General features: G+C 39.5%; 2 protein-coding genes across 2 annotated transcripts; both read left to right on the top strand.

The window, feature by feature from the left end:
- Nucleotides 1-364: 364 nt before the first annotated feature.
- On the top strand, nt 365-4,893 carry LOC149395168 (uncharacterized). Its single transcript, XM_089614240.1, has 8 exons — nt 365-481; nt 677-1,390; nt 1,634-2,059; nt 2,224-2,844; nt 3,007-3,087; nt 3,523-3,911; nt 4,719-4,824; nt 4,882-4,893. Exons 1-8 carry the CDS (start codon nt 365-367, stop codon nt 4,891-4,893), a joined length of 2,466 nt encoding a protein of 821 aa, XP_089470366.1.
- A 1,436-nt stretch (nt 4,894-6,329) lies between these two features.
- Nucleotides 6,330-8,508, top strand: LOC149395167 (uncharacterized). The gene is made up of 3 exons (XM_089616101.1): nt 6,330-6,521; nt 7,048-8,006; nt 8,114-8,508. Exons 2-3 carry the CDS (start codon nt 7,113-7,115, stop codon nt 8,135-8,137), a joined length of 918 nt encoding a protein of 305 aa, XP_089472227.1. The 5' UTR covers nt 6,330-6,521; nt 7,048-7,112; the 3' UTR covers nt 8,138-8,508.
- Nucleotides 8,509-22,986: the final 14,478 nt, after the last annotated feature.

Here is a 22,986-nt window from a genome sequence, read left to right as displayed (position 1 = left end):
ATTTGTCAATTGTGGGCTGATTGTCGCACCTTGGGAGAATTGTTTTTGGGACTTATTTAAGATCCTGATCATAACTTTCCGTGGTGTTATCTTTCTTGTTTGTGTCATTTGGGGTGTCGTTTTTATTGTTCGTGTCGTTTGTGTCGTTTTGGTGTATCGTTTTCGAATTCCTTTCATCACCTTCCTGCTCTCTGAGTAGTTCGGTACGAGCCTATAGAGAGTTTGAGTGAGTGGTAAAAGGCAGAGAGAGTATAACTATCGCCATTATCAAACACGAGCGCTGAGTGATATTATTTGAGTGTAAACACGTGAGGGAGAGTTTGGTGAGGTTTTCTTTTGTTACTAACAATATCTTGCAGCAACCATGTCTAACAACGGCGACGCAGATGAGGGAATTCCAGACCGGAGGCTGATGATGCAAGCCATGATAGGAGAAATGCGGAGGATGATGAGGGAAGAGTTGGAGCCGCTACGAGAACGTGTTGAGAGAGTGGAGGAAGGCCAACAAGCTCCCAACAGAGGAAGACGAAGACAGCCTAGGGAGGAGACAGAAGATGAGATGGAGAATGATTTTGAAGAGGAGGATTATAGGAGAGGAGGACGAAACGAGAGAATGTTCGAAAGAAGACATGGAGGAAGGGACAGAGAAGATGGATGAATTGTTGGCATCAAGCAGAAGATTCCAACATTCCAAGGGAAAAGTGACCCGGACGCCTACTTTGAATGGGAGACCAAAGCCCAGTTTGTGTTCAATTGCTACAACTACACCGAACGCAAGAAAGTAATACTTGCTGCCGCTGAATTCACTGATTATGCTATTGTTTGGTGGGATCAGCTGGTGACGAGTAGGCAACGGGATGGAGAGGAGCCCATAGAGACTTGGGATGAGATGAAGGCCATCATGAGGAAGAGATTCGTGCCTCGCCACTATTACCGAGAGCTCTACCAGAAGCTTCAGCGCCTACGGCAAGGCACTCGCATTGTTGAGGAGTACTACCGGGAAATGGAGGTTGCCATGATCCGAGCAAACATCGAGGAAGATCGCGAGTCTACCATGGCCAGATTTATCAACGGGCTGAACCCTGACATAGCGGACAAGGTGGAGTTGCAGCATTATGTTGAGATGGAGGATTTGGTTCACTTGGCCGTCAAGATTGAGAAGCAACTCAAGACGAGGGGTAGCATGCGGGGAAACCGATTCTCAGAACAACCTGCAGGGAAGAAGACCTTCAACCGAGACGAGAAGAGCAGTTTCAAACCACGAGGGGACGTAGCCAAGCCAAGCACTTCCACGGCCCCAACCACATCTAATCCTGGTCCCAGTGCTCAAAAGAAACCGGAGACGTCATTTCAGCGAAATCGTGATATCAAGTGCTTCAAGTGCCAGGGAGTAGGTCACTTTGCGAATCAATGCCCGAATAAGAGGAGCATGACGATTCTTCCGACCGGAGAGATGATTACCGACGATGAAGAGGAAGACCAAGAGTGTACCGGAGAAGAGTCAGACGAGGAAATTGAGGCACCAGCAGAGCTCGTTTTGGTCTCTCGACGAACTATGAACGCGCAGGTTGTACGAGATGATGAGGAGCAGCGTGAAAACATCTTTCACACCAGGTGCCATATTGGTGAGAAGGTGTTCAGTGTTATCGTCGATAGAGGGAGTTGTACGAACATAGCCAGCGTTGCTGTAGTGAAGAAGCTTGGACTTCCCACGACAAACCACCCTCGTCCTTACAAGCTTCAGTGGTTTAATGATGGTGAAGAGGTACGTGTCTATAAACAAGTCCTTATCAGTTTCCGGATTGGCAGCTATGAGGACTCGGTGCTCTGTGACGTGGCACCAATGGACGCGGGGCATATACTTTTGGGGCGGCCGTGGCAATTCGACTGGAGGGTGACTCATAACGGCTACACCTTCAAGTACTCCCTCAGGCACAAGAATCGTACCATCACCCTCGCACCCCTTACTCCAAAGCAAGTTCATGAAGATCAACTGAGGATGCAACAAGAGAGGGAAAGGTTTAGGACCCTAGAGAAGGGAAAAGAACCAAGGGATGAGGTAAAAACAGAGAGAAAAAAAGAGAGAGTCCCAGAGAGAAAACCCGAGAGGGAAGTGGGGAGTGAAAAAAAGATGGGGTCATGAAAAACAAAATCGGTGAGAGAAAACAAAACAACTTCTTTGCGGGAAAGAGTGATGTGAGGAAAGCCTTCTTTGCCAAACAGCCGATGATTTTACTTGTGTACAAGGAGGCTGCCTTATTCACTAACCAACATGGCGAGGTTCTACCTACTGCCATTGTGTCTCTTTTGCAGGAGTTCAAGGATATTGTTGATCGAGATATGCCAACAGGACTACCACCGATTCGGGGGATTGAGCACCAGATTGACCTTGTACCCGGAGCCTCGCTTCCAAACAGACCGGCCTACCGAACCAACCCTGAGGAAACGAAGGAGTTGCAACGGCAAGTCGAGGAACTTTTGTCAAAGGGGTACATTAGAGAGAGCATGAGCCCTTGCGCCGTACAAGTTCTATTGGTTCCAAAGAAGGATGGGTCCCAGAGGATGTGCGTGGATTGCCGAGCCATCAACAACATCACGGTCAGGTATCGATTTCCCATTCCTAGATTGGATGATATGCTAGACGAATTACATGGTGCGTGTGTTTTCTCTAAGATTGACCTAAAGAGTGGGTACCACCAAATTAGAATGAAAGAGGGGGATGAATGGAAAACCGCTTTTAAAACTAAACTTGGGTTGTATGAATGGTTAGTGATGCCTTTTGGTTTGACTAATGCACCTAGCACATTTATGCGACTTATGAATCATGTTTTGCGTTCGTTCATTGGTAAATTTGTGGTGGTATACTTTGATGATATTTTGATTTATAGCAAGACCCTGGATGATCATGTCTTACACTTGCGTGAGGTTTTTATTGTACTCAAACATGAACAGTTATTTGCTAACCTTGACAAGTGCACCTTTTGCACCGATCACGTTGTTTTCTTGGGTTTTGTTGTAAGTTCAAAAGGAGTGCAGGTAGATGAGGAAAAGGTGAAGGCTATTCAGGAGTGGCCGACGCCGACAAATGCAGCACAAGTACGAAGTTTTCATGGCTTAGCGAGCTTTTATAGGCGCTTTGTCAGAGATTTTAGCACGATCGCTGCCCCGCTCACGGAGGTGATGAAGAAAAATGTGGCGTTCGCATGGGGGCAAGCACAAGAGGAGGCGTTCACCGAAATCAAAGGGAAATTAGTCAACCCTCCTTGTCTCGCATTACCTAACTTCGATAAACCATTCGAGGTTGAGTGTGATACGTCCGACGTGGGAATCGGAGCAGTTCTCATGCAAGATCGACAGCCGATTGCGTATTTTAGCGAAAAATTGAGTGGGGCCACCCTTAATTACCCCACTTACGACAAGGAGATGTACGCATTAATTCGAGCTTTAGAGACTTGGCAGCACTACCTTTTGCCAAGAGAGTTCGTGGTCCACACCGACCATGAGTCACTGAAGTACTTGAAGGGACAACAAAAGCTCAACAAACGGCATGCGCAATGGATGGAGTTCATCGAGCCGTTTCCATATGTCATCAAGTACAAACAAGGTAAGGAGAATGTGGTAGCCGATGCCCTTTCTCGAAGGTATGTTTTACTTTCCACTTTAGATGCTAAACTGCTTGGTTTTGAACATATCAAAGAGTTGTATCCAGAAGACCGAGAGTTTAGTGAGATATTTACGAAGTGTGAGAAGATGGCGTCGGGAGATTACTTTAGGCATGATGGATTTTTGTTCAGGCTTGGTAGACTTTGTGTGCCTAGTTGTTCTCTTCGGGAGTTGTTAGTCAGGGAAGCTTATGGTGGGGGCCTTATGGGACATTTTGGGATAGCAAAAACTCTAGGAGTGATCCAAGAGCACTTTTATTGGCCTCGCATGAAGCGTGATGTTGAGAGGATCTGTGGTAATTGTATCACATGTAGAAAAGCTAAGTCGAAAGTTCAATCACACGGTATGTATACACCTTTGCCTATTCCTAGCTCACCTTGGGTAGATATATCTATGGATTTTGTGTTAGGCTTGCCTAGGACTAAGCGAGGTCGTGATTCTTTTTTGTAGTGGTTGATAGGTTTTCAAAGATGGCACATTTTATCCCATGTCACAAAACCGATGATGCTTCTAATGTTGCTGATCTGTTCTTTCGAGAGATTGTTAGGTTGCATGGCATGCCTAGGACGATTGTCTCGGATAGGGATACCAAGTTCTTAAGTTACTTTTGGAAGACCTTATGGGCTAAGTTGGGTACTAGGTTGTTGTTTTCGACTACTTGTCACCCCCAAACTGATGGTCAGACCGAAGTAGTTAATAGGACCTTGTCGACTTTGTTGAGGGCAATAATTAAGAAGAATATCAAAACTTGGGAAGATTGCTTACCACATGTTGAGTTTGCTTATAACCGCGCTATTCATTCATCTACTAAGTTCTCACCCTTTGAGATCGTCTATGGTTTTAACCCACTAACGCCATTGGATTTATCTCCTATTCCTATGCCTGAGCATGTGAATTTAGATGGTGAACAGAAAGCAAAGCTTGTTAAGCAGCTTCACGAGAGGGCACGACTCAACATTGAGCGAAGAACAGAGTAGTATGCGGAGCAAGCCAACAAGGGCCGCAAGAGAGTGATTTTCGAACCTGGTGATTGGGTCTGGTTACATCTGCGCAAGGAGCGTTTTCCGGAGCAACGAAATTCCAAACTACAGCCGCGTGGCGATGGACCATTCCAAGTTATTCGCAGGATCAACGATAATGCTTACAAATTGGATCTTCCAGGTGAGTATAATGTTAGTGCTACATTCAATGTGACTGACTTATCTCCTTTTGATGCAGATCATGATTTGAGGGCAAATCTTTTTCAAGACGAGGGGAATGATGAGGACATGCCCCAAAAATAGCCGCAAGCAAAATACCAAGTGCCGGAAGGACCCGTAACGAGAGCTCGAGCGAGGAGATTCAAGGAGGAGCTTAACAATCTGATCATCAAGCTCCAAGATGAAGAAGGGGACAAGCTCGCAAAGGAGAGGATTCAAGGAAGCCAAGAAACAACAATGAAGAACGTTATTTGGGCTGAATTGAATTAGTTAGACTATTCCTATTTTCCTATTTTCAATTTATGTTATTTGGGCCAAGACATGTTATTTAAAACGCCCAAAATGGTTTGTATTGGGCTGGTCCTTTGTTTTATGCTTATTAGTACTTAAATAAGGCTAAATGGGCTTATTAGGTTATGGGGCCCATGGAGCTGCGAATTTGACCTTTGTAAACTCTATAAATTAAGCCTTTAGGCTGAATGGAAGAGAGACAATTCTGATTTCGAGTTAAACACTTTTCTGTGAGGATTTTCATTCTCTCTTTGGTTCGTTTAGAACTATTCGAGTCTCTTACAAGGCGGTGCGTGTAGGAGTTCGAGCCCGACTCATCAGACGGCCATTCGCATCCGTCTGTGGCGTCATTCGATCCACCTTCGTTCCTAAAACGTAGACGATCCGTCGCTGTGCTATTGGGGTATCGGGTCTCGGAGCTTAGTCGGCCGAGGTTCGTATCAGTTTCTGAGCCGTCCATTAAAATGCAAAAAATAGTATAGTATCATCTTATCTAAAAAAGTATTTTTTTGGGCAGTATCATCATCATGTGCAAGCTTGACTATGTGTAACCATTGCATATAATGTTATTTTCTTAAGTTTCGCATTTATATGATTGTTAAAATTGAATTTTCCTTGGCAGCATTGCAAATAATATTCTTTTCTTAAGTTTCGCATTTATATGATTGTTAAAATTGAGAAATTTTTTTGGGGGCATAATTAATGGAAGGAAAAAAAAAAAACACTAAAATCGTGGGTCCACCATCGGTGATACTCAAAACTGTGAGCTCTTAGGATTCTTCTTTCCCACCTATTTATTTTAAAATCTTCCTTAGAAAACACTCCTACACATAAACATAACATACCGACTCAACTTCATACAAAAGAAAGCAAAAATAAAAGAAATACATTATAAAAAAACGTAAACAGAGAAAGGTTATTTTGTTTGTTTATGTTATGTGCGAGTACAGCGAGGCTGGAAATTTTATTTTGACTCGTCTTATGGTAAATAATCTTATCATTAGATAGAATCCCTATACTTTCTCATTCTATATTAAAAAGATATTTATTTCATCATTAATTGTATTTTTGTAGGGTAACCGAATTATGCCAAAACTTTTTCCGTGTTAGAAATTGGTAACGAGTTTGTTAAAGTTTTTTTTTTAATTGATCTTTATATTAATTCCAACCCATTGGCTCTCTCTCTCTCTCTCTCTCTCTCTCTTGTCGTTTCATTTCTCTATCAACAAGAAAGTTTCTCTGATTCCCTAAATTTTCTATTTTGTTCATCTTCTGCTCTTGAATTATTGGAAACAATCTTGACAAGTCTGAGTTGGATTTATTATCAACCCTGGTTGCTCAAGTTTCAGCAGATTCTTGGTATATAAGGTAAATAAATATCTTCGCTCTTTTATAACCCTCTTTTAGCACTATCTTTTCAGTTAAGTCCTTTTAGTCGCATGTTTTTCTATAAAAACACATCCTTGAGTCTCTTGCACTTGAATCGTTGTTCAATAAATTTCCTTTCTTTTCCATGCCATCTGAGCGAATCGATTTTTATTCCATGCCCAGATTGAACCTTTGAAGCTATAATTCATATAATTTTCTTACGATGACGTTGTTCTCAAGTCATATTCTTATATACAGGCGACAAAAAATGGTCTTTGCACTTGAGTAGTTAAGCAGGATCAATTCTTTTCTCATGCCCATTTGAGCGTTTCAGATTCTCTGCCCTCTCTTTCAATTTGTCACGGAAAAAAAAACCGTCTGAGTATTCTCTTCTCTCATTTCCTTTTGACACATAAAAAAAGATAGACAAAAAAAAAAAAGCTAAAGATTGAAACTTTGAAGCTAATTTTTATACATGCGTTGTAAATGGCTCATGAACTGAATTATCTCAAATTTCCTTTCACAGACTCTGAAAAGCTCTCAAGTGTGAGTGTGAGTGTGATATATATATACATGCGTTGTGAGCTGTGAATGGCTCATGAAGCGAGCACAGTGGAGACGCTTCGAGCCCAGCAAGAGCTCCTTCAGAAGCTGTCCGCTGAGCTGGACGATGAGCGAGAGGCTTCGTCGAGCGCCGTGAGCGAAGCCCTGTCGATGATCCACCGTCTCCAGTGCGAGAAGGCCGCCTTGAAACTCGAGGCCGCTCAGTACAAGAGGCTCGCAGAGGAGAAGCTTTTCCACGCCGAGGACTCTCTCGAGACCCTCGAGGATCTCCTCTACCACAAGGAAATGGAGGTCGCCTCGCTGGGGTTCCAAGTCCGGGCATACGAGTGCAAGCTTCTCAGCCTCGGGAGAGACGACGAGCCCGAGAAGGAGATCGTCCCCTCGGGCTCCGGATCCGGATCTTATTGGGAGCGGATTCGGGATTTGGACGAGCAAGTGAAAGAGATAGCGGATTATTGCCCTCTTAGTCCTCCTAATCCTATGGAAGAGACAGAGACGGAGACAGAGACAGTCTGTTTGAACGGATCGAGCGAAAGCGAACATGTACGGGTTCAGGACATTTTCGAAGTTCCAGAACTCGAGGAGAGTCCGAAATTGAGTACTTGCGACGATGAGTACGAGAAAAAGGACAATTTGAAGAGCGATGAGAAAGAGATCGCGTTGGTGTGTAATAAAGCGGCCCTCGTTTACGGGGCGCGGTGCTGTTCAGGAGATTCTAAGCGAGAGTTGAAACGGCTCCGCGAAAGGGTCGCAGTGCTCGAGGGAGAGAGAGCTGGCTGGTCGAGCCGGGAAGAGGAGAAGAAGTTGTTGGTTGAGATACAAGAGCAACTCAGTGCCTTGCGAGCCGAGATTCGGGACTTGAAAGAAAAGAGACAAGCTCTGGAGAAGAAGGAAGACAAACAAGTGCATTGCTTAAAAGAGGTAAAAAAAAAAAAAATACATTTTATTATGTTCATTGTTTTCGTAAAAGCTTCCTATTTTATTTTTTTTATCATTATTTTGACGATAGCGAGTATTTTGATGGGCAGGCGATGCTACACTTTTGGTTTTGATAAGGTGTGATTATTCGACTTGCGTCGCATTGATAGTCGGTTTGGGTCCAGGATTGCCCTTTTGTCTTTTACATATATACATAAAAAAAAATTAGAAGTGTAAAGAATTTAGTGTGTAAAGCTTGTATCCTTCTTACTGTAGCATTGTAGCATAGAGAGTGAGATTTCACAGGACTGTATTAGGCTAGGGTCGTCTTTTATTCCTCTTTTTCATATGGAAAGTTTCTTATAGGTATATGATTTTTGATGATTGCGTGTGCTGTAAGTAATAACATGGCTTTGTTGTTTGAGACTTGAGAGAGCCATTTTACCCTGAAGTGTTTGAAAGAAAAAGAAAAAAAAAAGTTACTATAACTTGAATATGTTATTTTACTTTATGTTTATTTTGAGAATCTAAGTCTGTATAGTATTATCTTGGAATCCTGAAATCTCATGTTGAATTTTAAGCAGGATCGGGAAACTCGGTTAGCCGTTCAAATCAAGAAACATGATCCCGAACTCTCTTTAAAAATAAAAAATAAAAAAATTCGTCGTTAGGAATCTCTCCGGCCTAGTAGTTCCTCGCCAGGAAGAAAAGTAATAAAAATAAAAACATTAACGTACTGGGATTTTTGGTTCATGTCTTGTTTTAAACAGCAGACATCCACTTCTTTCATCAGGAAAGAACTGGGAAATTCCCGATTCCATCTTGTACTTGCAAAATCCATTAAGATATATGTGGGAAATACTGATATTAATCATTACCCCATATTATTCCTCATTTCACAGAATATTTTAGAAGTCATGCTTTGTAACAAGGGACCACTTCAACTACTTGAGAATTATGTTTTTGTTTGTTACTCCATCAAAGTTCACGAAGCATAGTAAAGTCATAATAAGCATTAATCTAAGAGCCTCAGAATATGAAATATCAACCTAGATGACAATAGACCCTCGAACTATCAGCGTTACTAACACTACATGCAAAAGATATAGCTGAACAGGTAACAAGTTATTTTTTCAATTCGCAAGAAAATGAAGCTCGTGCAAAATATTCATTTCTTCAAAGTTCCTCATTGGAAGCGAAAAATGCTAACCAAAAAAAGAAAAAAAAAGAAAAAAAGAAGCCTTGATGTGACACTATTGACATTTCTAAGTGCATCATCAATTATCATTACAATTGCGAGGAAATATAAATTATTGTTAGTTAAAATGGAACATGAATATAAGAAAGAACGGAAAACAAAATGGGCTATTTTGCTAACTAGCCAAATCAATCCATTAATATTAAGAGAATAGCCAAAGTTTCAATTAATTAAGGGAATAGCCCAACTAATCTAAACTACCTAAATTACCCTTTCACACAACTCTCTCTCTCTCTCTCTCTCTCTCTCTCTCTCTCTCTCTCTCTCTCTCTCTCTTCAGCATATTCTTCTACGTCGCCGAGGCTCTGCTCGAACATGATCGCCGCCGAGAGCCCGAGGTAGCCGTCGAGCGCCGCGGCGGAGACGAGGTCGCTTGCGCCGCTGGTTTTCACGGAGAGGCCGCGATCGGGGGAGTCGAGGATGGCTATGGCGTCGCTGTACCGTTTCGATGTCCGTATGCTCGTCCTCGCAGGTACGCTCGTCCTCGCAGGAGATTTCTCCGGCGACGGCCTCGAGTCGTCCGAGCTCTTCCGATCGTTCTCGGAGATGGCGCGGAGGGTTTGGCTCCTCCACTGCCTTGCTTTCATGATCGAACCTGAGGTCTCAGAAGTAGACGGCGAAGCAAAGCCCTAAACCTAACCCTAACCTTGGGTTCGCTGGAGGTGGAGAAGAAGAAACAATTCGCGAATCGGTTAATTAATTAACCTACTGGAGTGAGTTACGTTAATTAATTAACTGATTCGTGAATGATTTGAAATTCACAAAAAATTTACAAAAATCATAACTTAAGTCAATTGATATTCAAAGCATTCAATTAATTAACCTAATTCCGAATTCAATCATTTAGTAAATTAACTTTACTCACAAAAAAATCGAAACCTAAACTAATATTCAACCAATAAGTTAATTAATTAACCTAACTCACTCCAGTAGGTTAATTAAATTAACCTATTCGCGAATTTACCAAGGGCGTTATGGTCTGAGCCGAAAATATGGGCTATTTGCTTAATAAAATGAAACTTGGGCTATTCCCCCAATAAGAATGACAAACTTGGCTAGTTACAACAAATTTCACAAACAAAATCGCTCATATTCTCCTTTTACCGATGAGGGAAAAGAAAATGAGAGGAAAAATAAGAAGATAAATGTATAACTAAATTTGGTGAAAAATGAAATTTAACTACATTTGCAAGTGAAGGGCACAAGTTTGCGTCTTCTTCTAACTATCCTGATTCCTTTTTCTCTTATTTAAATGACTTTTGATTCTTTGTCCTATTTTTCCTTCAATTGTTTTTTCCTAAATTTACTTTTTCCTCATATTTTTCGAATTCCTAATAAACCTTAAAACAAACTCGGAGATATGCAATTGGAGGTGTCGACAGTTCTGAAGGGCCTCCAAAATCAGCTAAAGGTTTCACATAAGCTCTTTTTAATTGACTTCTCATCTAAGCTGGTCATGTGGATTTTAAATCGGATAAGCATGGACATGTTACTCGTAATAAAGCTAGGCTAGTTGCTCAAGGCTATACTCCAGTGAAAGGAGTATACTTTGATGAGATTTTTGCTCTTGTTGAGCGTCTTAAAGCCATCAAGTTATTACTTGGTATTTCATGCCATCTGCACTAAAAATTGTACCAGATAAATACTTGAATAAAGAAGTTAATGTTGAGCAACCAAAGGTATTTTTTGACCCAAACATGTGTCCAAACTCAGAAAAAGCTCAATACAGTCTTAAGCAACCCCCTCGTGCTTGGTATGAGAGACTCACTGAGTTTCTTGTTCAGAATGGTTATGTTCATAGAGGAGTTGACAAGATCTTGTTTGTAAAGAAAGAAGAAGGAAGTCTCATGGTATCTCAGATATCTGTTCATGACATAGTAATTGGAGAGATGTCTACTAAGATGGTGGAATGTTTTGTTCAATAAATGCAAGCAGAGTTTAAAATGGCCATGGTTGGTGAGCTCAACTTCTTTCTTGTTCTTTAGATCAAGCAAATGGAGGATGAGATTTTCATAACTCAGAGTAAGTATGCTAAAAATATTGTAAGGAAGTTTGGACTTAGAGAAAACGTCTCATAAACGTACTCTTGCTGCCACTCATATCAAGCTTACTAGAGAAAATCAAAGATAATCAGTTGATCAAATCTTGTACGATAGCATGATTGGAAGTTTGCTCTATCTTACTACGAATCGTTCTGACATAACATACTTTGTAGGTATTTGTGCCTTCTATCAAGAATTCCAAAGGTTAGTCATCTTACTCAAGTCAAGCGCATCATAAAATACATAGCTGGTACTGTTGATTCTGGTCTCTTATATTACTATGACACAACCTTTACCTTGGTTATTGCAGTGCTGATTGGGCCGGAAGTTCCAAAGATAGGAAGAGCACATCTGGAGCATGTTTCTTCTTGGGAAACAACTTGATTTCCGGTTTAGCAACAAACAAAACTATGTTTCTCTATCTACTGTTAAGGCATAATATATTGCAGCAGGAAATAATTGCACCTAACTTTGGTGGATGAAACAAATGCTTGCTGAGTATGATGTCTCTCAAGATGTCATGACCCTGTAGTGTGACAACATAAGCGCCACTAACATCTCCAAGAATCCAGTTCAATATAGAAAGACAAAGCATATTGATATCCGACACCATTTTATTCATGAAGAAGAAAAGAAGATAAATCTAGAGCATGTGCGTATAGAAAAACAACTTGCAGATATTTTTACCCATGCCCTGGATGCTAATCAGTTTGAAGCTCTTCGGTCTTCTCTTGGTCTGTGTGTGATCAACTTGTAGCAATTACCGAGTCTTGGCTAGTGTAGCTGTTCATGGGCCCATTTATCTGGTTGGCCAATTCGACTTTGCAGTAGAAGTATGTAGATCTCCTACACTTGTTCATGGGCCCATGATTTTGGTTGGCTGAGTCGACAATATTACAACGATTCGATTTGTCTTGATAAATTTGCTTGGGCTATTTGGTTTAAAAGGCCCACTCGAAATCCTAACCTGAGTGGTTTATGGCCCTCTCATCTATTTTGGGCCTTTGCAGCTAGTTGGCCCATATCTCTATACGATGTCGTTGTGAAGCTTGGTGTGTGTCAGTTTGTAAGAAAGACTGTTTATTTCTTGACGTTTAATATAGTTTCCTTATTTTCAAATTTTCTCAACTAAAAAATTAATGATTTCTCGCTTCCGCTCGATGTGAAAATTGTTTGTGTTACATTGTGGGTTTGTGCTGCTTCAAATTCCTCTCCTTGTTTGCTTTGTGTTTTGAGAACGGTAAGAGCAAGAAGTGGTGCAACAACGTCGGTCCCGGCCAAGAAAACTTTGAAGAAGAAAATTATTGAGAAAGATGTACGGAGAAAGAGACAAACAAACATGGTATTTGTGTTAGGGGAATGACTTCGGGAAAGAGTGCTGATGCTCAGGCCGAAGGTCCTTCTTCCAAAATCATCCCAAAACGCACCGAGAAACTCTCCGCTCAGAAATCCACAAATAAAAGGAATAGTATGGCTTTCACCTTTCAAGACATCACTGATAAAGTTTCTTTGAGTAATACTTCCAAGGAAAAAAAATGTTCCTTCATCCCTTGAAGAAGAAAATTCTACTGCCTCTCCGAAGAATCAGTCAAACACCTCTCCGATAGAAGCCCCTCATATTATGGTTCAAGGTATTCCTGATCCTGGTGTCTCTACTATTGATGTAGAAGAGAATGTAGAGAATATAATTAAAGATATGGTTGATGAGGAGATTACTGCCGCTAGGGTTGAGATTACTGAAAATGTAGAAAATGATTTTGAAAATTTGGAATCTGTATTGAACAATACTGATCCTCCTAGTGCTGATGTTATCGAAGAAATTCTTCAGTTATCCCACGTTGTTGTTGATCAACCTGAGGAGAATGTTGTGGAGCCTGCTGCTTCTAATGTCGAGAAAAATGCTTCTACTTGAAATTCTGTTTAGAGTGAATGGCAAGATGTCGCACACAATGTAGCAGCAATATGTCCGACAAGTTGCTTTAACACAGATAATGGATAATGAACAAAGCAGTGCATAAAAGTAAAGACATAAGATATGGTTACCTAGTTCGGTGTAACGTCACCTATGTCTGGGGGCTCACAGCCAGTGGAAAGGATTTCAGTATCATGTAGTCAATAGTACAAACAAGGACTTATATGAACAACACAAATATAAATGCCTTAGAAACTATTACTACAAGTGATTACCAAAACAGGGACTCCCCCTGAATTTGAGACCCCTCTCAATTCTACTCTTCAAGCATGCTCTGATGCTCGGTCAGCCTCAATATCAAACATACGCGAAGACTTCAATCACACAATCATAAAACCCAATATCATAAACACTCAGACTTCTAGAATAGTGTTTGTAGAATTACACTGCTCTTAACAAAACAAATAGTCTCCCAGTCCGCCAATCGTGCACGTCTAGGAACCCTAAGTATTTTGATATAGCGTCAAGAACTGCTAAGGGAATAGCACTCGGCTTTTATAGCAGTCATACAAGTCTGGAAGTCAATCTAGGGTTTCCTTACCCATAAACCAGTGAAGATCATCAAGAAAGTCTTCAGCGATACGATCTGGTAAAACAAGAAACTTGCCAGAAATACAGTTTCCGCACAAAGAGAAAGATGTATCTACTTATCCTGAAACCTATTGACCGACATCTTTCCTTAATAACTTGCAGTAAAAAATAAGCCAACACCTAACGTAACCACACTCCTCTTTTGGAAAAACTTGCTGTGGAGATAGAGAGAGTGGATGAAGAGAGAAGAGAAGAGGTACATGTTGATTTTATGCCTAGCTCTGGTAAGAAGTCCTCTCGAAAGAGGAAATCTGTTTTTGAGGATGATGTTCTGTTTTTTTCTCTGGTCACCAAGAAGAAGAAGACTATGTTGGCTTTGATGCCTACAAGAAGAGTAGTAGTTATAACTTACATACATTTGATGTAATAAAGTCTCACAAAGACTCTTGCTTGTAACTGCTGAATAATTAATAAAGAGTTGAAACTTTCATTCATTCTTCCTTGTTTGTTTGAAGCTTTATGATAAACCTTAATCTTTAGTCCTTAAACAAACCTAACAACAAACGAAGAGTCAATTATAGATTTGCATGAACAAACTCTTCATGGTTTGCTTAAAAACAGTATATTCACAATCTAAGGACAAAAAAGTTATTGATCTCAGTATGATTGTTAGGAGAACCTATGATGTCTGGTTATGAGACATAGAGAGTTGGAGACTCTATAGTTCTTCCTAGTTACCTTATGAAGATACTAAATTGACCAGTGCACTTTTAGAGACAATATAAGAACAAACCATCTAACCTCTTCCATCTCAAAGTCATTATGTATGAATTGCATCATGCTTCCCTCAATCCTGAAATGAGACATGTCATTTCATAGCTTACATACTCTCATTTGAGAAAGTCAAAGTTCTAGATTCACTTTGAAGATGTCATGAACAACTTTGTGAAGATCGCATAGATATGAAATTCATGTCCACGATTGCTGAAATGCAATGTATATCACCTCATGCTTTGTTTCTTGGAATGTGAATAAATGAACTGGCCAGTTTCCAAATTGAGTCATGACTCTTTTGGATGAATCAATGTGACTTGTTAGCTCCTCGTCAATACATTACTTCTAACTTATTCACAAGTAACAAAGGAGTTGAGGAAATAAGAATTAGAAGGGTAAAATGGTAATTTTATAAATCTCATCTAGTTGATGATATTCATTAAGGGCAAACATAGATAATATTCAATGGATCCACTCATCACAATTAAGTAGAATTTTGAGTAGAAAACATATTCATTTGAATCGAGATTTTCAATGTCAACTCTTTAGTGGAGTCAGTTGACATTAAGCTAGAACTTGTAAAAGGTTTGTGAACTTTTGTGTCCAAGCATGCTAGCTCAAGCTTTGTTCATTTGGATCCATGAGGGCACTACCACAAGTCATTAGAGTAGGATTTGTTAAACTAGTAACTAAGTCAAAACAAGTTCAGGTGTTGAACTAGACGAATTTTACGAAAATTGTCTAAAGGGTAATTTTTTTCATAAGGACATAAGATGGTATAAATATCAAAATAAGATTTTGGACATTGTCATATGATGACAATGTAAATTGATCCACACGACCAACATTGGGTTTTGAGCCTTAAGGATTGAATTTCATTTTATGTGAAAATTCTACATGGGCTTTTCTTGTATTGTCATGAACAAATAAAGAAACATCTAGAAGCTTGTTCAAGAGGGAAAATTTCGTGGCCTCCATCAATAGAAAAGAGGAAATTATTTTGTGCATTGATGTATGAAGATACTTGCCAAAAGGAAAAGAGGAAACAAATTTATAGCGCCAAGCTATAGTATGGACGGCCAACTAAGGAAAAAGGGAAACAAATTTCCAACCTTGGTATTATGATAGGAATGAGAAATAAAGATTGTGCTCATGAATATGTGATATTCAATAAAAAAGAGGAAACTACCTCTTCAAGGCAATCCCTCCTCTTATAAATACCACACCTCATTCACAATGTTGAAACAAGTTTTTGAGATTGAAAGCTTCTCTCTCTAGACTTGGCCGACCCCCTCTCTCTCTCTCTCTCTCCCTCTCTTTTCTTCTTGCTCTTTTGTTTTGCCACCTAGGTCCTCATTAGACCTACCTTTTGTATTAGCTCTTTGGCTCTAAGACTAGTTCTTGAGTCATTGTGTTTAATAGTGTGCCCACACACTAAATCCTTTAAAAACTCGAAGACTCTAATGGTAGAAACTATCGTGGTTACTCGGATTCAAAAAGACACGAAGGAGACAAGCTAAGTGGGGAGACCAGTGATTCAACTTTTCCAAAAGCTTCTCAACGCTCAAGCTTCTAACGAGGTTGGTACCGAGTGAAAACTCTTTATAGTTATTAGTTTTAAATTATATGTTCATGCACTTTGTTTACGTAGTAAAATTGTTTTACATGCTTTAAAGAATTTTTTATATTCCGCCGCTTGCTAGAAGCGATAAATTATTCTTAATCCTAGATCTATTCCAAAGACTAGTGAGAAAGGAAAAGAAAAAGGTGTAGAGAAGAAGAAGAAAAAGAGAGGAAATGTGGGACTTAACAAGAAGAAATTTATGAAAAGCAGCCTGCTAAAAGGATGGCTCTCATACTTCTATCTCATATTGGTCTGTATTGTTGATTGGTTGTATTATCTCGATTTTGTGATAGTTGGTTGTGTTGGAATTGATCTAAGGTTTAAGAAAAAGTTTAACGCTTCGGTAAGCGGCGGAATTTTAAAAATTTTCTTTTGACAAGTAAAACGATTTTACTAACCTAGACAAAGAGCAAGCACATGTAAATAAAAACTATTATGAGCATAAATAATTTACTAATCTTTTTAGAAGCTTGAACGTTGATGAGCCTTCGGAAGGTTGAAAACGTGCGTCTCCCTCGCAGCACGTCTCTCTTCTTTCCTCGCCAACTCGAGCAACCACGAAAGTTTCTATCACTATAATCACTCGAGAAAATTAGGAATTAGTGTGTGGGCACTTTTAAACACTATGACTCAAGAACAAGTCTCAAAGTCGAAGAGCTAAACTCGCTAGGTCAAATGAGGACCTAGGTGCCAAAACAAAAACGAAAAGAACTTAGAGAGACAAGGAGATAGGGGCGGCCAAGCTAGAGAGAGAAGCTCTCAATCTCTAAAACTTGGGATGAATGAAATGAGAAGAATAAGGCCCCTATTTATAGGAGAGGCTTTACCTTCAATAAGGTAGTTTCCTCTTCTATAGAATATCACATATTCATGAGCAAATATTGCCTTATTTCCTCTTTCATTTGGACGTGTGGCAGCCTTCTAGAAACAAGATTGTTTCCTATTTTGTTTGCCTTGACCTTGCCTTGGCCGCCCATCACAATTTCCTTCTAGAGGAAGTTTGTTTCCTCTTTTTCTTTTGGCAAGTATCTTCATACATTAATGCACAAAATAAAATTTCTTTCACACAAAGGGCTGAACGAATTTTATCTCCCATTTCCTTGGGTTGGACGGCCAAAAAGCTTCTAGAATGCCTTTCTAGATTTTTCTTTACTTGTTCATGACAACATAAGAAAAGCCCATTAACAATTTTCAAGTAAAATTCTATGAAATGAAATTAATTTGACAACATATCATGGCCGAGAGTTATTAGTCATCATATGACCATGTCAAAAAATTTATTGACATTCATTTCATGCCATGTCCAAAAAGACAAAATTACCCTTTTGACAATTTTCGTAAAACTTGTCTCGTTCTTGTTTTGACTTAGCTTCTAGTTTAACTATTCCTACTCGATGTGATTTGTGACAGTGACCTCATGGATCCAAATGAACAAGGCTTGAGCTAAACACTTGGACTCAAAAGTTCACAAACCTTTTGCAAGTTTAGCTTAATGTCAACTGACTCCACGAAAGAGTTGACACTGAAAATCTCTCGGTTCAAATGAATTTATTTTCTACTCAAGAATTCAACCAAATTATGATGAGCGGATCCACTGAATATTATCTATGTTTACCCTTCATGATTATCATCAGCTAGTCAGGATTTACAAAATTACCATTTTACCCTTCTAGTTGTTATTTCCTCAACTCCTTTGTCGCTTGTTAATAAGTTAGAAACAATGCATTGACGAGGAGCTAACAAGTTACATTTTTTCATCCAAAAGAGTCAGGACTCAATTTGGACACTGGCTAGTTCATTTATTCACATTCCAAGGAACAAAGCATGAGGTGATATACATTTCATTTAAGTAATCTTGTACATGAATTCCGTATCTATGAGAACTTCACAAAGTTACTCATGACATCTTCACAACTTAGTACTTCACCAATAGGCCATGTTCAGAATCACACAGTGAGTCCGAACTCTGACTTTCTCAAATGAGAATACGTAAGCTGTGAAATGGCATGTCTCATTTCAGGATTAAGGTAAGCACGATGCAATTCATACGTAGTGACTTCGAGACATAAGAGGTTAAATGGTTTGTTCTAATTTTGTCTCTAGAAGTGCACTGGTCAATTCAATACCTTCGGAAGATACCTAGAAGAACTATAGAGTCTCCAACTCTCAATGCCCCATAACCAGACAACATAGATTCTCCTAACAATTGTACTGAGGTCAATAGTCTTTTCACCCTTAGATTGCGAATATATCGTTTTAAGCAAACTATGAAGAGTTTGTCATGCAAATATACATTTGTCTCTTCGTAAGTTGTTAAGTTTGTTTATGGACTAAAGACTAATGTTTTATCATAAAACTTCAAATAGACAAGGAGGAATGAAGGAACGTTTCAACTTTTTATTAATGAATAAGAAATTACAAGCAAGAGTCTTCGTGAGACTTTATTACATCAAATGTACAAAATAAAGACTACAACTCTTCTTGTGGGCACCATTGACAACATGTTGTGTTCTTTTTGTTCCTGCTTCTAGACTGTTTGTGTTTAAGACTATGTTAGTGGCTGTTTTGTTTTGATCAGCCTCTCTCTTCTCGTATGTGTACTTAGACCTCTTTGCTTGTGGATGATAGTCTTTTCTGCTGCTTTGTTCTAGTACTCTTTGTTTATCAGATTTGTGCCACACTCTGAGTTTGATATGTCTTTGTCTTTGGTATGTTTGTGAGGCAATAAATGGGAGAGGTACTTAATTTTTTATTTATTTATTTTGACTTGTTAATTTCTAGACTCTATTTGGAGTGTCATTTTATTTTTTACTGAGACTTTATCTGATGAGTACTGTTCTTGAAGTGCTTGTCTAAAAAATAGCGAAAGGGGGAGTTCGTTGTTACATGTGTTGCTGGCTTATTTTTTTACAAGTTTGTCTGGTAAGATGTCTGATAACATGCTTCAGGATATGTTGAGACATCTTTGTCTCTGTGTGCAAATCTATATTTTTGGCATGTTTTTTTGAAATACCTGAATGATTCAGGAAGACTTTCTACACTGGTTCTCTTCCCGTGTATGGGTAAGGAAACCCTAGATCAACTTCCATAGGTGTTGACTACTATAAAAGCCAAGGGCTTCACCCTTAGTAGTCTAGATGCATTCATCAATCTTGTAGGGTTCTTAGACTTGCACGATTGGCGGACTGAGAAACTAATTGTTTGATGTGTGTCGTGTAACTCTCGAAATGTTGGTTTTGTGATATCGTGGTTGAAGGTTTCAGGAGCGCTGATATTGAAGATTATGAAACACTAGAAGAGTGCTTGAGAGTGGAATAGATGAGATCTCATATTTAGGGGAACATGATTTGAAATTCACGGGTAGTAATAGAAATATGACATTGAGACAGAGATTGTTCATATAAGTCCATTATTGTACTATTGATTACTTATCGTTATAGTGTGTTTCCTTTTCACTTGGTACACTACACTCCAGAGTAGGTGCCGTTACACCGAATTGGGTTACCACTCTTTGTGTCATTTATATTTATGCATTGTTCTTTTTAAAGTTCATTTTTTGCTTCTATACAGAATGTTTCATTAATTAATTGATTTTATATTGTGTGCGGCATTTTTTCTTTGACTCAATAGAATTTCAGAAGATACTGCTTTCGTAGTCAAATTATCATGCCTCATTAATCTACCAGGGTATATTTGTTTATAAAAATGCTGATCCTACCGTAACACATAATTTTTTTAGCTCAAGTAAAATACTATATTACCCTATCTATTCAGGCACATGATCATTTTTTTTAACCAGATTTTGTTGCATATATAAACAAAGACCAGGCAATCAAGGTTAGACTTGAAATCATGTTCATAATATATTAAATTTCCGGATAGATTTGCGTATTTGACCAGTGGATATCTATTCATCGTAGTACGTAAGAACATAAAATACATGTAACATAAGAGTGTTGGACTTGGATTACATAGTGGAGAGCTAGCTGATATTGAGTGCTTAACAAAATCGTAAACTAAGTTCCGTGGTTGGGAATAAGGTCACATATCATAAAAGGTATTTTCTCTAATTAATTATGTCAAAAAGCTTGACAGCTTTACTGAGTCGATGTCTGAATACAGTTAATCTTTTATCTTATAAAAGCATAAGATAACGCTGAGAAATTCCTTCTCATTTGCATGTGTGTATTTTGCGGGTTATTACTTTTTTTTTTTTAATATTTTATTATTTTATCAATAGGGGTTCATATTTGAATCATCTATGTAATTCATTTTTTTCTTGTTCAGAAGTGGCATGGAATTTTTTATTTCAAAATTCACTTGATGGTTGTGAACCTAATTATTAGTAATGTGGTCGATGATTTACTGAGCTAGCGAGACATATAGTTCTTGAGGGTTCGTGATCTTATTTTGCATGTCGATTTTTTTAATAGCAGTTAATATCGGTTTCAAAAACACATTTATGAGCTAATAATAATTTTCTAATTAAACATATGTAAAATAATAAGTGAATTTAGTCCCCAAAACCGTTAGGCTTAGTCACTAGTACAAAACATAGCATCAGGTGCGACTTGTTTCGCACCTGAAAGTGCAAAAGTCGCACCTGAAAATCGTAATTATCAGGTGCGACACATTTAAGTGCGACTTTTCGCATTTAAAGTCGCACTTAAATTCATTCCAAAACAATATATAAAGGCGGGGAAAAGAGAATTAGATGAGACTAATCGCATCTGAAACTTTAGCGCCAAAAGTATCAGATGCTACTAGTCGCATATGATATTCTTTCCCGCCTAATATTTTGGCAAGATGCAAGAGTATCAGATTCGACTAGTCGCATCTGATTCTCTTTAGTTTTTTTTTTTTTTTTTTTTTTTTTTTTTTTTTTTTTTTTTCATATGCTGATTAATCAGCATATAATTTTTTTTATAAAATTAATTAAATAATTTTAATAATAATAATTAGAATAATAATTATATAATATTAATAATAGCATTTGGTTCATTATAGTTGAAATTCTAATATTTACAAATGAAAATTTGATAATTTGCATTCGATAAATTAAAATAATACATTTCTACTTGGTTTGTTTCCCCTTTCCTTGCTGCTCATACCAATCCTTGATTGCACGACCTCTTCTTTCGTCAGATTTTCCTCGCACGCCTTGGCGTTCTGGTGCACTGCCGCTCGAACACTGTCGCTGGAACTCTACTGAAGCTGGCGTCTGAGCATTCGCCATTGAGCTGATAGCGGCGTCGTCTGAGGGTGCTGCATCGCGGGGGACGTCTGCAAGGGAGATGGATTCTGTTGTGTGTACGCGAAGAAATGTTGCTGAATGGCGTCAAACTGAGCTTGATGCTCACATCTCATCTCTTCCATCGCGACCTGTTGTGCATCCAACGCAGCTTGTAGCTCGCTAACTGCTAGATCTGGAACGCACCTAGATGAGGAACCTGATGACGAGCTCTCGTCCTGAGCTTGAGCCAAAAGATACGAGGATCTCGGGATCGAAGGACCTATCCCGATATACCAATCTTGACGTTGCCCGAGAACGGTATCTATCGCATATTGCTCCACCTGGTCTATGTCAAACGTTTGTACCACTAATCCCCTTGTTTTTTCAAGTGGAGAGCAGTCTTGATGTCCAAGTCCATCAAATCAAACCTCGCTTTCTCGGTGTCGTAGTTCTTCTTTTCTAAGCTGAGCATGGTTCCGAGAGGATTCTCGCGCACGTTCTTCTCTATGTTCATGAAGTCCATGTTGTGCTTCAACTCCAAATCTGACCAGTACGGTAACTCGTAAAAGATGCTTTTCTTGGCCCAATTTAGTTCGCACTAGGCTTGCTTTTGTTTTCTGCCCACGGAGCCGGCGTGTTTGCCAGTTGTCGTGCTAGACACACTAGCCAACTGAGCGAGTATGTCTTGCGGAGTCAACTTCTCGGGTTTCTGCTTTACTGCGTTTTTCGTGGTGACCCTTGTAGTGATTGGTGCTTTTCCTCAATCAGTGACGCGTATGCAAGAATCGACGGTGGTCATAGTAGACGATCTTGTTTCTGATTTTCAGAGACGGCGTGTCAAGGTTGCACGTGGGGAAAGTGAGATACCCTTGGCCACTCCATCCCGATAAATACAATCGAGACGGAAAATTTTTTATCGTCCAGAGTAGCGCATCACGCAATTAAAACACTTCATCGTTGGCGCCATCTCGAACGCGAAATCCAGTTTCCCACAGTTCTTTCAGCTCTTCAACAACTGGCTGCAAGAACACACTATGTCTTTTCCTGGTGAATGAGGCCCCGGGATCAGAAGCGTCAGGATCAGGTACTCTTTCTTCATGCATAACTAAGGCGGCAAGTTGTACGCAGTTAGTACCACATGCCACATGCTGTACGATAGACTCATTTCTCCAAACGGGTTGAACTCATCCACAGCTAGTCTAAGCCACACGTTTCGAGGCTCTGCAGCAAAGCCTTGGTATCTATCGTCCAGGTTTTTCCACGTCGTACCATCCGCAAGATGTCGCAGAACACCAGCTTCCCTGACGCGATCTCTTTTGTGCCACTACATCAGAAGCGACGTGTGTCGAGATGCGTATAACCGCTTTAATCGATCTTTCAAGGGAAAATATCGCAAAATATTTTGCGTTATCATTTTCCCAATTGGCTTCCATCTACTCTCGTTGCATACTGGGAACACGTCGGCTTCCGCGAGATCTTTTCGGAATAGGACACAGTTGTTAATGCACGCGTCGGTCATCTCGTATCCCATGCCAAAAGCTTCAACTTC

Source organism: Urtica dioica, chromosome 5, assembly GCF_054948205.1.
Source record: "Urtica dioica subsp. dioica isolate 48M chromosome 5, U.dioica_male_clone48M_v1_H2, whole genome shotgun sequence".
Lineage (NCBI taxonomy): Eukaryota > Viridiplantae > Streptophyta > Magnoliopsida > Rosales > Urticaceae > Urtica > Urtica dioica.
The sequence above is the reverse complement of the archived record's forward strand: the minus strand, read 5'-3'. Positions and strand labels throughout refer to the sequence as shown.